Source organism: Sodiomyces alcalophilus (assembly GCF_042370955.1).
Source record: "Sodiomyces alcalophilus JCM 7366 unplaced genomic scaffold ACRALscaffold_5, whole genome shotgun sequence".
Classification (NCBI taxonomy): domain Eukaryota; kingdom Fungi; phylum Ascomycota; class Sordariomycetes; order Glomerellales; family Plectosphaerellaceae; genus Sodiomyces; species Sodiomyces alcalophilus.
In genome coordinates this window covers 4955038-4971353 of record NW_027263536.1, presented here as the reverse complement: position 1 = coordinate 4971353, position 16316 = coordinate 4955038, and the positions used below count along the sequence as shown (strand labels likewise).

At 41.4% G+C, this 16316-nt stretch overlaps 2 protein-coding genes across 2 annotated transcripts; both read right to left on the bottom strand.

The window, feature by feature from the left end:
• Positions 1–3268: 3268 nt before the first annotated feature.
• ACRALDRAFT_212047 (uncharacterized protein) lies at positions 3269–3892 on the bottom strand (the record flags this gene model as incomplete). The annotated part of the gene is made up of 7 exons (XM_071023820.1): positions 3269–3300; positions 3331–3360; positions 3434–3468; positions 3529–3616; positions 3647–3664; positions 3798–3816; positions 3878–3892. The coding sequence occupies 7 exons, from the start codon at positions 3890–3892 to the stop codon at positions 3269–3271; spliced, it is 237 nt and encodes a 78-aa protein (XP_070874284.1).
• Positions 3893–11961: 8069 nt separating this feature from the next.
• ACRALDRAFT_1035117 (uncharacterized protein) lies at positions 11962–13688 on the bottom strand (the record flags this gene model as incomplete). The annotated part of the gene is made up of 2 exons (XM_071014987.1): positions 11962–13249; positions 13321–13688. Coding segments are annotated over 2 exons (1656 nt in total), but the record flags the coding sequence as incomplete, so codon positions are not given.
• Positions 13689–16316: the final 2628 nt, after the last annotated feature.

Sequence of the window (16316 nt, the reverse complement as noted above, 5' to 3'; positions counted from 1 at the left end):
TTAGATAATAGTTATACTATTACCTAGTAGCCTTAGTATAAGTGATCGTTTAAGCAGTATCAGTAATAGCTCGTCATAATACACCTCGCGGATCTAACAGTTAATTTTTGTACAGGTTAGCCCGGCGAGCTAGCAGGCTTATAGTAACCGACGCAGGTTCCCCTATACATGTAAGTAACACGCTAAATAGCCGCTAAAGCCCGGTGTTCTATAATAGTTATATATCGGCTAAGATAATTAACAAGATCAATAAGATAAGCAGCATTAACCTCGCGTTAGCGGACGCAGTGGATAAGCTCCGAGAGGGAGATATCGAGTTAGACCTATTTATCGCGAGCACTAAAAAGCATTACGAGTATATCTAATAACATACCAAGGCTATTAAGAACTATCTATAAGCACTCTAATAGCGCCTAACGCCTATTATCCGGTCTATTATAGATATCCTAAGATAGACTAGTTTATAGCTATCCCCGATAATAGCCGGGCTATCAACTCCTACTATCGCGGGAAGCCGAAAGCGAGCCTATAAGGAAGCCGGCTTAGCCCCGATAGCTAAAAGACTTTTATTTACTATTAATAGTAAAAACATAATCTAGATCTAAGCGGCTACGGCCGTCGCAGGCCGCCTTGAAGATACTAACGCTTATATTATAAAGCAGATTTCGAGTATAAGCGCTATAAACTAGCGATCGTAGCCTGGCATTAACATGCCATTATTATACTATTACCCATAGCCAAGTTCGTAATAGACTTTATTAAGGAGCATATGATTAGGAACAATATATAGCAAGCCGCTAATATACCCTTCCTAATTATAATATAGCGTATAAAGACTCTTATCCAGGTAGCTAAATTAAAGGATAACAGCACCCTGGATAAGGGTAAACACACTACTATAGCGAACAGGCTAACTAGTAATATAAGCCTGATTATAAACGCTATTCACTATACCGCGGTTATCTTAGACCACTATAAGAATAACTAGCGTAAGGGATTACTAGCATTATACGACTTACTCGGCGGTAAGCTTAAACACCGTAAGGATAATACCTAGCCTAAGGACACGGAAGTCATCCTCGGGATACCTATAAAGGAATAGGGTTTACCTAATCTAGAGCCTGGAGCCCCGGACGTCGAGGTCCTATAAAATCTTACTTTATCTTTACCGAGTCGCTTCTTCTTTTAGTTTCTTTTATTTATATTAGGTCCTAGGTTAGTAATTATATAACGGGGGGACAGGCGGCCGCGCATATTTACTAGCGCCATAAACGGAGCCTAACGGAGTTAGGAACCTACGCTATAAAGCGCTATTCTATACTATAGTTCTTTGTTTTATATATATTCGGCCTTAGCTAAAAATAAGGAACTCTGACTACGTCTACCACGTATTCTTAGTATAATAATCGATCACGCTAAGTCTAAGTTAGACGTCGTAGACCTTAAGAGAAGGGGAAGCCCGCGGGACGTAGGGTTTTATCCTTCCCGGGGTATATACGATACATAATTATCTAATATTATACCAGGACCTAAACGGTATAGCTCCGGATTAATGCTAGCATTATACGGGCACTAAACCCGTATAGCGCTGGATTAGTACTAGCCCTATACTAGCACTAAACCAGTATAGCGCTAGACCGGCACTAGTACTGCCATAGCACGATACCTAGTATAGTGCCTAGCCTTAGATAGCCCGAGGCTCCCCCGTATATATATAAAGTAGGAACCTCGCCCTCCCCTTTAGATAATCTATCCTATTTATATATTATTTACTATACCCTGAGGTGACTTTACTTAAATCCTCTTGTAGGTCCTATAGTACTAGCTGGCCAGAGGTATATACAGTTAGTGGATATTAGTATTAACCGTTAATTCTGCCTATAGCCTACAAAGAAGCGACGATATTAGGGGGTGCTTTATCGAGATAGGCATTAATAATATACTATTTCTTATAAAGGCGCTAGAAAAGATATTAATCTAGTAGGAGCTTTTTATAAATCTCGGATAACTAACTTATATACTAAGCATTTACTATTAAACTTCTATAATAGTAGGAGTATTTTAGTCCGAGTATTTAGGATAGGTATTAGGTTAGGCGTAGATATCAAGGTAATCGGTTAAGGGCCTTATATAGTTTTTTCTAATAGGGAAGCTAAACACGGCGTAGTTATACGCTATTAGTTTTATATTGTTTATAGTAGCTAGTTAATAGCATTCTGTTATTCTTAGATTTAGGTAGTTAAGGTTACGACCTGAGTTTATAGAGGGTTAATAATCTCCCTCCTTTACTTAGTAGCCTGAGGCGACTCGCCCGCTAGGCGTGATAGCGCGCTAGGAGGAGGTGGATTAAAGTGGTGGTCTATCTCTATTAGCATAGCCCGTGGATTTCGCTAAGCTTTAGATATATAAGCGGCTAGTTACGAGTTATTTATAAAGTAAGGCCGAATAATTAAGAGACTGGATATTCCGACTATACCACTTAGATATTACGACTATAGTTCCTGTAGACCCACCTTTCTAGCTAATTAAATTTATTTTCTAAACCACGTATAAAGTAATCTACTATAGTAATTTAACCCATTAAGACATTATTAATTAATAACGTTAATTAATAACATTAATTAATAACACGATAGCGCGTCACGATTACGTAAAGGAAGGACTCGCGCCTATAAGCCCACCGAATAGGAGCTTAAAGAGTAACGGGCAGTGGCTCGGCAGGAGAAGGTAGTATAAGGCTCGTAATAATAACAATAATAATAATAATAAGAATAGCAATAAGGCAAAGATACCGGTGGCCGTGGGTATAGGAGTACTGGTATCCCGGAGAATACTGTCTGGTATCTGGTATAGGCCTTACGCTTTTAGGATAGGTTGCCGCGGGATATTTTCGTATATGAAATTAGACTCTGGGCATAAGGTCTCGGTATATCATAGAGACATAGAAGGGACAAACTTATATACTAAGTGACTAAGAGAATTCGAAAATAATAGAAATATATATATATATTATAAGAGATATCTATAGCCCTTCCCTCGACTAGTATAGCTATCTTTTATTTTCATGTCCTGTGAAGTAAAACTGCTAAGTCTATAGCTATGCGGGTTTAAGGGCGGTGGTGGCTTAAAGATCAGGGGCAGGGCAGGCCGGCCTGCCTATGTATCTACTGCTACGTCCCGGGGGGTATATATTAGGTACCCTACCACTGTATTTAGCTAGGAGAATACCTAAGAGATACTTAAGACTGCCTATTATATTAGGGTACGGTTAGTCCGACTGGGGCACTTTGGTTATTCCGACTGGGGTCCCATGTTGACAGCCGGTGACACCCGCCCGCGTGTTCCGCTTGTACCCAGATACTTTCACATACAACAAGATATCCGCTTAATTGATCGCAACGACGATACACTTAATTGATCGCAACGACGATACGCTCAATTGATCGTAGCGACGGTCCCGACGATGCACTTAATTGATCGTAACGACGATACACTTAATCGATCGTAGCGACGGTCCCGACGATGCACTCAATTGATCGTAACGACGATACACTCAATCGATCGTAGCGACGGTCCCGACCCGACGATGCACTTAATTGATCGTAACAACGATACGCTCAATACGTGTCTGTAAGTATCTAGGTACAAGAAGCAGTCGTGACGGCTGGCGTCAGGTGTTGTCAGTACCGCCCCAGTCGGAATAACCAAGTGCCCCAGTCGGACTAACCGTACCCTTATATTATAACACGACTCTACGATATACCGGGACCTTATACTCAGAGTCTAATTTCGTGCACGAAAACATCCCTTAGCAACCTATCCTAAAAGGGCAAGGCCTATGCTAGATACTAGACTGGGTTCTCCGGGATACCGGTACTCTGGGCATAGCCATGGGCACGGTGTAAGAGGAGTAATTGTTGCAAACAGCGTATAACTTAATTGTGTAAAATAATCGATCGATCTATTTATTTAATTATCTCTATAGAAATCTCTGATCGTAGTGCTAAATTCCTGCCTTTATTCCTACGGCAGATCCACTCCCACTTTCGGGCCAGGAATAACCCGCTCCGGACCTACTTTGGGCCAGCCTATGCGATACACCCCCCTAACTAAACAACTATATAATAGTTACTTAGTTAACGTTATTTATAGGCGTCTTCTATCGATATATCCCCTTCTGTAACGTCCACGTAGCTTCTATCGAACTTCTCTTCTAGCTCTTCTAGATACTCCGGTAAGATCTCCTCTAGCCTATTTATATAGAGACGTCCCTGTATATCTATTACTCCTACCTGTTTCCTAAAGCTTATAAACTTTTCCTTAGATAGGGCCTTCGTTAGACTATTAGCGATTATATCGGCGCTTATAACGTAACTAACTTCGATCCTTTTACCCTATTACGCCTCTCGTAACTAATAGTTATATATATCTACGTGCTATAATCGCGTGTTTAATTAAGCGATCTCCGCCGTTAGTAGGCGTATCGTTTAGCTATTATCGTATCGTATCTTTAATCGTGGATCGTCGAATATTATACCTATCGCCTTTAATAGCCTCTTCGTGAATAACCCTTCCTTCGCACCTTATACCAGTAAGAGCAGCTCTGCCTCTATTATTAACGTGGTTACTATTACTTATTTATTAGCTTGCTAGGCTACTATGCCTCTAAACAGGCATGTTATAAACGCCTAGCTGCTCTTTCGATTAATTAAATTATTAGTAAAGGACGCGTCGGTAAATACCTTAATAGAGTCGCCACCACCTAGTTCTAAGGCGTAGGTTTATATAGCTAGCAGGTATCGGATTAAATAGTTAGCTATTTCGTGATACTAACGGCTCGGATTTATATTAAATCTATAGAGTCGTGATACTATAAAGGCGATATCTGGTTGTGTAATTACTATAGCGTATAGAACGGATCCTATTTTACGTTAATAGCTTTTAATGGTGGTGGACTTCCTAGCGTATAACAGCAGCTCTACCGGCTTTATAGGGCTTATGAGTTTATAGTTAGATACCGTTAATAATAGATATCCTACCTTCACGATATAATCGCGTTATAATAGCTATATCTTCCTCGAGGGACGGTCCCGAATAGCCTTAATCCTAAGGAACCACTATAGTGGCTGCCCGCCTTATAGGGCGTAGTGTTTTCGTAGGCTCGCGATAGCCTATTCTATCTCTTCCCTAAAGTCTTCCTTAAAGCCGATCACGATATTATCTATATAGAAGAATAGGATTAACCCACGGCGTATAAAGCAGCAGGGCTCTTACGGCACTATCTTAAACCCGTCTCTTTTTAGCACTTCTATAATATGCTTTTGCTATAGCAATAAAGACTCCCGCAGCCCGTATAACGCCTTCTTCAGCAATAATAATTAACCCGGCACCGCGGTCCCGGGCAGGAATCGTATATATATACTATAGGGCAGAGGGGCGTGCACGAAAGCGTTAACGACGTTATACTATATTAAGGATAGGTCGAAACGAGCAGCGATCGCTATTAATAACCTAAAAGAGCGACTAGTAAGAGTGGCTATATATATATCTTCTAATAAGTCCTGATACTATTAATCTCCGCGGACCACTAATCTAGCCTTACACTTCTATAGAAAGCTATGCTTATTAAACTTATAGGTTATTACCTATATATAACTAAGCACTTAATACCCCTTCGCCCTATCCTTCGGCACCGTGATCCACGAGCCTATCTCTTTATAACTCTTTAGGTGATCCCTTTAGGCTTATCGGAATAGGATTTCGTATAGGTAGTTTTTAAGGTCTTATTAACTTCTTGGAGGGGCCGGCAGTTACTTACGGTGTATCTTACAGGGTCTTTTAAATGCCTTTTTAATTTTTAACTTCGTTAGCGGCTTGCTATTTAAATTACGGACTAATAGGGTATGTCTTCCTGCGTTAAAAGCAGAGATCCAGACTCGGTTACTACTATAGCTTCGAAATTTAGCTCCCCCCTGCTTTATAGCTATAGGCCGTAAAAGCAGCCGCCGTGAGCCTTATCTAAGGAGGGGTTTCTAGTAGAGTTAGAAGGTGACTATCTAGGCGTTAGTAATTAATCGCGGCCATAGAAAAGTCTTTTTCTAGCTCCGGCCTTATAGGCTCTATAAGCTCCTCCTACCGTTCCGGCCTCTTGGGCTCTATAAACGGTTCTACCCCCCGAGCCTCGAGGCCGGTAGGCGCAGCCCTTAGGAGAGGTTTATTAACCTCGCTGCCCGACTAAAGAATAGGCTCGAAGTGTGCTATTATAAATATATCGGCTACCTTATCTTACGGCTCGCCTTATTTAATTATATATAACTCTAATAGGCGGATCTAATTAATAATATCTGCTAGCTGCTCTTCCGTTAATTAACGTAAGTCGTCCTTTAGGGCTTTAAGTCTGTCGTTAAAATACTCTTATTCGTTAAAGATAACGTTACGTGTATAGACGATCCCGTTCCTTCGAAGGCCAGGAACCTAAATACAGTAAATATTAGTTAAATCGTAGCCTACGAGATAACCGATATAGGCCCGCGGCGCTAGCCGGTCTTAAAGCTTTCTAGACCTCGTTAGAGCTGCTCTGATTATAGGAAAAGCTTTATAACTAAAGGCCCGAAGGTGCCCTAGCTACGGCTTACGTTAATAAATAACTTCGAATAGGGTCTTCTAGCTAAGGCGTTATTTAGGTATTCTATTTTATACGTAAGCGGTAGTAGGGACGACTTTAACCCATAGGAAATTAGGTAATCGGGAGTGTATTCGTATAGCTCGTGCCTTCTACACTAGAATAGCCCTAGATCTTTCGGCACCACCGTTCTATACGGGGGTCTCTACTAAAGAGGACTCTAATTAAATGCCAAAACCCTTAGCTAAGCCCTATATTTCGAGCGATTATATTAGTTTGTTATTATACTTAAAGACCCGTACCTGCCGGTTAAATTAACTCTAAACCCATCGGATATATTGGTTTATAACTATATAGATATCGGAGGCCCTCTTTAACGTTATAACGCAGCAGGCCACGAATCCGCTATATCGATCCGTAAAGAATATAATCCGTATATATCTATCGGCGGTTAGTAGGAACTCCGTCAAATTAATTACCTACCTCTCGCCGGCGTAGCTTAAAGCTATACGGGTCCGCCTACTAATCTAATAACTTATCTTTAATTAAGCGTAGGCGTTATATTCTACTATTCCGGGCCCCTTCAGTTTTATACCCTATAACTACTCTTCTAGTTAGTTTATTATATCGGGGCTAGCATACCCTAACTAGAGATACTATAAGTTACTATCGGCTTAGCTAGCTGCCCTCTTAATCGGTTTTCGGATTAATAGACTCGGGGCTAGAAGAGTAATAGTAACGGGGGCGTTATTAACTAGAAATAGCTTTATAACGGTTTAATTATAGTAGACACTTAGCTTATAAAGGATTAATCGGTTATAGCGGCGTATATAATCGTTTAGTAGCTCTTAATCCTACTAGTAACCGTTCTACTATATCTTCTTATTAGAGACCAGGTTATAGATAGAATCTTCGTAGTGGGCTACGTCTTTTAACCGGAACTTTATCGGGCCGGCCATTCCTTTTATTATAATAATAACGTCTCTATATCCTTAGATCGGCACCGTTATAGTGCCGGCGATTATAACGTTATCGGGCCAGGCCGGTCTATAATCCATAAATCTGCTTCTATTATAGAAAATATAGGATATAGCACCTAAGTCTAATATAGCGGACTGCCGTAAAGGATATACGGCGGCTAAGAGGGCGGCCGCCGGGGCTTTTAGCCGGCGTGGCTCGTAACGGATAGTATTTAACGCCTTACCTTACCCTTTATAGAATATATTTATAAGCTTTTCTAGCTTCGTGGTCTCCTTGATTTTAAAGGAGACCTCGCCGCCGCCACCAACTTTATTATTATCGGTTATTTTATATTCGGTGGCGGCAGCTCTTATAGCCGTATATAGTTATGCCTCCTTAAGGGCTTTGTTATTATTATCGCCGTTACCGCCGCCGCCGCCTTTATTATTATTATCGGTCATTTTATATTCGGTGGCGGCGGTAGCGGCGGTCCTCTTTTTTTTATTCCGGGACCTAATCTTCTCTATAGCACCTTATAGGTCCCGGTCTATCCTAAGGGACTTCTCTATAAGCCTCCTAATAGAGTTATTAGCTTAAAAGCCCTCCGGCGCTAACTTTAGGAATAGTATCTAATAGCCCTATAGATCGTGGCCGCGCCGGTAGTATACGGGGTATTTATCCTTATAGAAAAGGGATTACCGGCGCTTAGAGCTTATACGATTAGTAGACTTACCTTTAGGGTAGGCACTATAGCCCCGTTAGGCTCCGGTATAGTTAGCCCTCCCGGTCCGTTACGGCCCTTTATTATTATTTCCTTTACCTAGGTTTAGGGCCGGGAAGGCTATAATTCTATAGCTTCGAGTAGGCGGTACGTTAAGTTATTCCGCCGCTTTCTTCCTTTCCGCGATAAGGGTTATCGCTATCACTATCTTAAGGTCTAGCGTTACTTCCTTTATATCCACCTAGTTACCTAGGGGAGGGCGTATAGCGTTAAAGAAATCGTTAATCTAAATCTCCCGGGGCTTATTATATATCCCGACGTTATAGTAGTCCTAAAGCTAATCCTACTAATCGTTTAGTTAGGCGCCCACATTCCGAGGGTTAGTAGGCGGCTTATTCTTATATATATCGTAGTTCTTTTATAAGTCTTTTATACGGGTCGCGATATAGGGTACGGCGTCGGCTTATACTGCTACGTAGATTTCTTCCGGGGTTATGCCCTTTATAAGGGCCTTCCGTCTTTTCGCTACGATAAACTCCTTTACCCACTTAAGTATACCGTTAATACCCTTTTAATAGGTTTCGTAGTCTTTACGATCTTCTTTATATCGGCGGTAGTCTTTGGTATATACGGCCTTACCTATAACCGTTAGCTCGGATATATTAGTGGGTTATCCGTTAATATTAGTGATAGAGGCGGAGGAGGTAAATTCGGGACGGGTAGCTCGCTACGGCCTAGGTGCTGGATCGTTAGGGCGTAGGAAGTCCCAGACTCCGTTACTACGGGCCCTGACTTTATAGAGGCGCTTCCATAGCTCCTAGTCTTTATGGCTTATATAGATAGTCGTATTTAAGGTTATGGTTATAGCTATAGGCAGCTCGGCGTAAATAGCCTTAATAGGTTATTAAGTAAAAATAAGACTCTTATTTATTATAAACAGCGTATAACTTAATTATATAAAATAATCGATTAATCTGTTTATTTAATTATCTCTATAGAAATCTCTGATTATAGTGCTAAATTCCTGCCCTTATTCCTACGGCAGATCCACTCCCACTTTCGGGCCCGGAACAACCCGCTCCGGACCTACTTTGGGCTAGCCTATGCGATAGTAATTACTGCTACGGCTAGCTTTAACCGAACTAATAAGCTAATCTGTTAATTATAATAATAATAATAATAATAATAATAATAATAATAATAATAATAATAATAATAATAATAACAGCAGTAGTAGCAGTAGGTTAGATATATAAATCGAAAAGTATAAGGAACTAAATTCTATAAAGAGGCCTTAATTAGTTGTAAATAGCTAGAAAATAAAACTATCGGTCTTAATTAATACTATCCGAATTATTATAGCTACTGCCTTTAATTAACCCGAGGGGTTAAATTAATCTAATATTAAAAGACTATTCGGGCGATTAAATAGTTACGATCGTACTTGGTATTCGTAGGTATATATAGTATTCCGAAAAAGGAAAAAGGTAGGTCTATATTAGAACTATAGTCGGAATATCTAGTCTTATAATTAAAGGGTAAGGATAACCCGACTAGGGTAATCGGATATTCCGATTAGGGTCCTATATTAATAGCCGGTAATACCCGCCCGCTCGTACCGCCTATACCTAGATTCTTCTATATATAATTTAATTAATCGTCGTAACGATACGCTTAATTAATTATAGGATTCTCTAGGAAGACCTTATATTCCTATAAAGAGACCTTATAAGTAATACTTTTATAGGGCCATAACAAAGCTTCCTAGCTTACTAAGTATCTTATATAATTTAGGGCTTGTCTGGAACGACTGTAAGTCCTACTACCGCGACCGTAACTAGTGGGCCAATAACATGACGTCCGATCTCCCTAAGTATCACACCCAATTTATATATAGAAGTTGAGTAGGTACGTATAATCACCATAGGTACATAGGTACCGCCTATCGTGTCACTTCCCTTATCTTATCAACCATCACAATTTTCCTACCTAGGTACATAGGTACATAGGTACATAGGTACATAGGTACATAGGTACATAGGTACATAGGTACATAGGTACATAGGTACATAGGTACATAGGTACATAGGTATATAGGTACATAGGTACATAGGTACAACGTACTGGATAGGTACCTAGGAACCAGGCATATAGGCAGATAAATTCCTTGCTATATTAGCTGAGTTTAGGGGCGAAATAGATGTGTTAATAGGTACCTTAGGGAGGTAAAGTGGAAGACGCGAATTAAATAGACGTTATACCTAGGTACCTAGGTAGGTATATGTTATAGTAAAGGTACGAAGTAGTTATACGAAGTAGTATACGAAGTAGTTATACAAAGTAGTGGTACGAAGTATATACGGTACTTTGCGTTATTACGTAGACCCACTAAGACCCACTATTTATGGTCGGAATAGTAGGACTTACGGTCGTTCCAGATAAGCCTATAATTTATATATACAGCTTAAGTAGATACATATACTTAACATTCACATTTCTATTTTTTAGAGATATATTTTGGATTATTCCCGGCGTGCCCGCCTACTATAGGCTAGAGGGGCCAGAGGGCGCTACGTAGTATTTCTATAAGGTAGCTATGATTTCGTATCTAGTAGTACTATTATTCCTGTGCTCCTTTTTCTTCCCTCGTAGAGTTAAGCGTGTACGTTATATATACATCAAAATAAGTATAGTACTTTGGCTTTATTATAGCCCTATAAAAATATCACGTGTAAGGTCTCTCTATTATAGCGTGAGGTCCCCCTAGAGAGTCCCTTAATTATAGTAACGATATCGACGATATACTTAATTAATTATAGCGACTATATGCTCGATTAATCGTAGTAACGATACCGATAATATGCTGAATTAATTATAGCGGTAATACCGACGATACACTTAATTAATCGTAGCAACGATACGCTTAATTAATTATAGTAACGACACCGATAATACACTTAATTAATTATAGCGATAATACCGACGATACACTTTATTAATCGTAGTAACGATACGCTTAATTAACTATAGTAACGATACCGACGATACACTTAATTAATTATAGCGACGATATACTCGATTAATTATAGATCCGATACCCTTAATTAATTATACGTATCTATAAGTATCTAGGTAGTAAAGGAAGTATTAGCGGCTAGCGTTAGGCGTTATCACTACCGCCCTAGTCGGATTATCCTTACCCTAATTAAATTATCTAAAGCTAAGGAGAAAAGGAGGAAAAGGAGAAATCTCTATAGGTGCTTATAACCTAAATATAATATCGCGGTAACCTATCGGGTATATAATATAATTAGTTAGAAGATCCGGTGCTTTACTAGATTATATTTATAGGATTAACCCGTAACACTTAACACGTATAATAGTTTAATTCCACTACGAAACTAAATTAAATAGTATTAGCTATAATAGGAGTTAACGGCCTATATATTAATATCCAGCCTCTGTATTAGGCTATATATCGTCTTTCCTGTATATATATAATCTCGGGATGTAATAACGCCGATATGCCGATTAACCGTTCTCCGGGGGTATCTCCAAAACGGGGAAAAGACGACGCATGAAAGTAACACAGGTAGGAACCGGCCCTAACAGCAAGACCCCTGCCCAATGTGCAGTTTACTCGTACACAAGTAGACGCCTAGTCATCCTGAACAACTTCCTTTATTTCTTCCCCCCCAGATGCTATACTGGCGGGGTCAGGCTTGGACCCATCCCGACTGGGGCGGTCAAAGACCCTCGCACCGTCCTGCATCCAGAAGTCAACCTCGTCGATAACGTCGTACACGATGTCCTCGACAATTTGCTCAGTGTGTCGCTCTGAGACTGGGCGTAAAGCCCCGGCAGCAGGAGTCGCAGAGCCAGACGCCGTAGTGGAGGAACTGGCTTCGCTTCCCCCTTCGTACCCAGGTGGAGGAAACCAGAAATCGGGCCCAAAGTTGACTTCTGCGGCGCCGCCACGGAAGACACTGACGGCAGGGTAGTAACCGAGTGTTCCATCGTCGAGTCCATCGCGAGCGCCTGGGGCCGGGAGGGGCCTGGATGCCGGTGGGAGGAAGGCGAGAAGGTCCTCGAAGAGGGTCCCCATGAACACGCCATTCTTGTACACCTTGATGTGCGAGCCTGGCAGAGTTCGGAGGGCGGGAATAGGATGATTGGGGTGTGGTTCTGCATCCGCGGACGAGGCAGTGGCGGTGGCATACCCGGAGCCGGAAGAGGTAGCGACTGAGGAAGGGTTCATCAGATCCTCGAGCTCTTTCGTGGTGTGGTAGTCGATCTTCTCAAAATAGATATGGGCCTTGAAACGGATCGGGATGCGGTCGCGTACAATGTTCGGCGCCTCAGTGGTATGTTCGCGGTCGCTATCGCCTAAGCCCTGGGCCGAGTTGAAGCTGGGGTCGTATTGGCCAGTGACGACCTTGCGGTGCAGGCGCTCCGAAGGCAGTTGAATCTCTAGGCCGACAACATCACCCTCGCAGAGCTCCTCGCCAGGCGGGAAGAAGGGTTTCGGGCGCGACATGTAGACTTTCTGGCCCATCTTGTCTCGCAGGCCGTAGCTATAGGCGTCGAAACCGACAGGAGCATCGACGGACGTTTCGCGACGGGCAAAGCCAACTCGCACGTGCCCGCGCGATTCATGTTTACTTTTATCGACGCCGTTATGGTGGTGTCGGAGAATGCCCCTCGTGATCTTGCACTCCCAGTAAAAGCGACCCTCACGGATGGCCACGTTGGCGCGCGTCATGCGGAAACCTTTGTCGGTAGTAACGTGGCAGCCCGACCGGTCGAAGTACATCTGGGTAGCCGAGTCCTCGAAGCTTAGGTGTGCGCCGTACGGCTCAGGTTCGGTCTGACGGTAAAAGAGCGAGGAGGGGAAGGCGGGGTCGGCTATGCAGTGAGTGTAATGATAGCTTTTTTTGTTGTAGACGCTGTTGAGGGAGGGCATGGCCTATAAGCAATGTGTTCCAATGTCTCAGTGCACCAGGCAAGGCGAACCTACTGGTCCGATGTCCCAAAGAATTCAACCTTCCCTCCACCTTCAAGAGCCGGGACATCATGGTGATGGGCGAAGACGGGGCCTCTAGCAGGATCGAAGTCTGTCTGTTTCGCGGGTGGCAGCTTATACCGCAGAGGGCGCAACTCACCAGGATGTTCCCTGGCTGGGAGTTGGTTTTGACTGTGTCTCCCATGTTTGAGGTCCGGTGTGGCACGGCTGCTGTCCATGCTCTTCGACTCACGCTTCTTAAACGTGTCCTTCTTAGTGCGCTTTGGGGGCATCTCGTCGGTGGTTTGCGACTGCGATTGGACATGTACTTCGGGCGTGGATCGAGCTTCTGGATTAAGAGGAAAAGGGACGGAAGGGGTGTTGCATAACCAGCGAACAAAAAATTAGCAGATCTGTTAATTTAACCGACTCTGTAGAACGATCTGATCTATGCTAGTAAAATCTTCCCTTAATTCTGCAGATAACTTATATCTATCCTCGGACCGGAATAACTTATTCCGTTCTTATTTCAGTCTAGCCTAGATAATATATTCCCTATATCTAAATAGCGACTCGGTAGTTACTTAGTTAATACTATCTATAGGCATATTATATATTTATATCTTCTTATATATTAATAGATATATCGTTTATATTAATTTTATCTCCTAGCACCTTTAAATACTCTTATAAGAGATCCTTTAACTTATTATATAGGGCTATCCCTGTATATACACTACTCTATTATATTTTCTAAAGTAAATAAATTTCTCTTTAGATAATGCTTTTATTAGTATATATTAGTACTATACCCAGAAAATAAATATATCTATATATAGTATAGTATAATATACGAAACCTCCTATAAGTCAGAGACTTCCTAAGTCCCCTAGGGACTTCCCGAGTCCCCCAGGGACTTCCTAAGTCCTCCCGAGTCCCCTAGGAACCTCCTAAGTCCCCCAGGGACCTCCTAAGTCTTCTAGGGTCCTCCCGAGTCCCGTAAAGACTTCCCGAGTCCTTTAGGGTCCTCCCGAGTCCCCCGGGACCCTAGGTGGACCCATGGACCTTTAGGTAGGCCCACGGACTTTTACGTAGGCCCATGGACCTCCAGGTAGGCCCACGGACCTTTAGGTGGACCCATAGACCTTTAGGTGGACCCATAGACCTTTAGGACCTTCGGAGTAACCCAGGGACCTTTAGGACCTTCGGAGAAACCCATAGACCCTTACCTATACTTCGAGGGTCTAGATACTAAATTAATAGCTTAAATAAGCCGTAGGAAAGGGTTATATATACTAGGCTACCCGCCTCCCTCTTCCTTTCCTTTTTTCTCTCTCTCTCTATATCTTACTTCTATAGTCTTTATAGTCTTCTATAATTCAAACTGCCTTTTTTCCTCTAGATCTTCCTCTTCCATTCTATCTCTTTATAACCGTTATAAAGGTTATAAGCCCGGAAGAGCAAAGGAATTTCTAGATCACCTCTTCCTTCTACCCTTAAAGTTATTTTTAGGTAATTTCTACCCTAAAATCCACCTCTAAAGCCCTTTTCAGGCTACCTCCAAAGCCCTCTCTAGGCCGCTATTAACTAGTTCTACCTCTAAAGCCTTCTTTAGGCCGCCGTTAACCAGTTCCACCTTTAAAGCCCGTTTTAGGCTAAACCTCTTTTCCCCTTTCCTTTTTTTCCTTTTTTCTGAAAAAACGGAAAAATATTATAACAGGACCCTATTCCGAGCAGTTAAGTCTTAGCATCTATACCCCCTACACACTAGCTATACCGCCCTACTATACCCCTATAAAGGCTATAATATTATATGGCTTATAAACCCTAGTCTTTAAAAAAAAAGCTAATCTCTCCTTTATAATATATAAGAAACGCCTTTACTTTTTTAATATCCGTGAACTATACTACTATATAGCTTTATTTTTCCCCGCTTTAGACCCACTTTTTACCCCTATATCTAACCCCTTAGGTAATTAAAACCAGAAATCGGGTAATTCCACTTGTCCCCTTCTAATACTAGTAAAAAGACCACCGTCTTAAAGCTAGGAAGATAACTAGTAAGGATTTTATCCCTATAGTTGAGAAACTATAAGGCAATACTAATTTTCCTTACTAATAGATATCTATACACGCTTATTTTGCCTATAAAAGGAAATTCCTAAACGATATAACTAAACCTTTATAGAATCCCTTTTAGAAGCAGAAGGAAGACTCTCTTAAGGCTGCTAGTAAAATACTCCCTACCCTTTCTAAAGGACCTCTCGCCTAGGTTTAAGGGCTAGATACGGCCCACGAAGTCTTAGAAAAGCTAAAAAGTCTATATAAAAAGAAAGGCTTCTAAGCTGATTTTAATACCCTAGGGACCTTCTTTAATAATTTCCCCTTAGACCATAAAACCCTCGAATCCTTCCTATATAACGTTTAAGAAAATCTAATAGCTCTAGAAGGAAAGGAGATTTCCTTTCTTAATAAGGTGATTTATACGTGGATTCTTAACGCCCTGGATAAGAGATACGACTCTACTACTAATAAGATTACCCAGGCCCTCCGTCACGATATCTAGAGTTATACGCTAAATAAAATCATTACTAAATTAATAGATGCTTCCCGGAAAATAGAGCGTTCCTTAGTAAATAACACTCTTCTTATTAAAGGGACTAAAAAACCCTAGAAAAAGACTAAGGGACTATTCTATAAGAATTATAAGAAACCCGGATATATCTCCTCTAACTGTTATTTCCTTTACCTAGATAAGGTTCCTAAGGGCTAGGTTATAAAGGAAAATACTAGAAAAAAGTAACAGAATCGGGTCACTAAGAGCACTAAGTCCTCCTCCTCCTCCTCTTCCAGGGGCAGATCCAGGTCCCTAAATCCCTAATATAAGAAAAAGGAGGACGCTATTATAGCTCTCTTAAAGAACTAACTGCTTTAGACGCTCGTAAATAATAAGGATTCTATAAATATAATCCTTAAAAAGTAACTAGAAGAACCCGAAGAAGAAGAAGAAG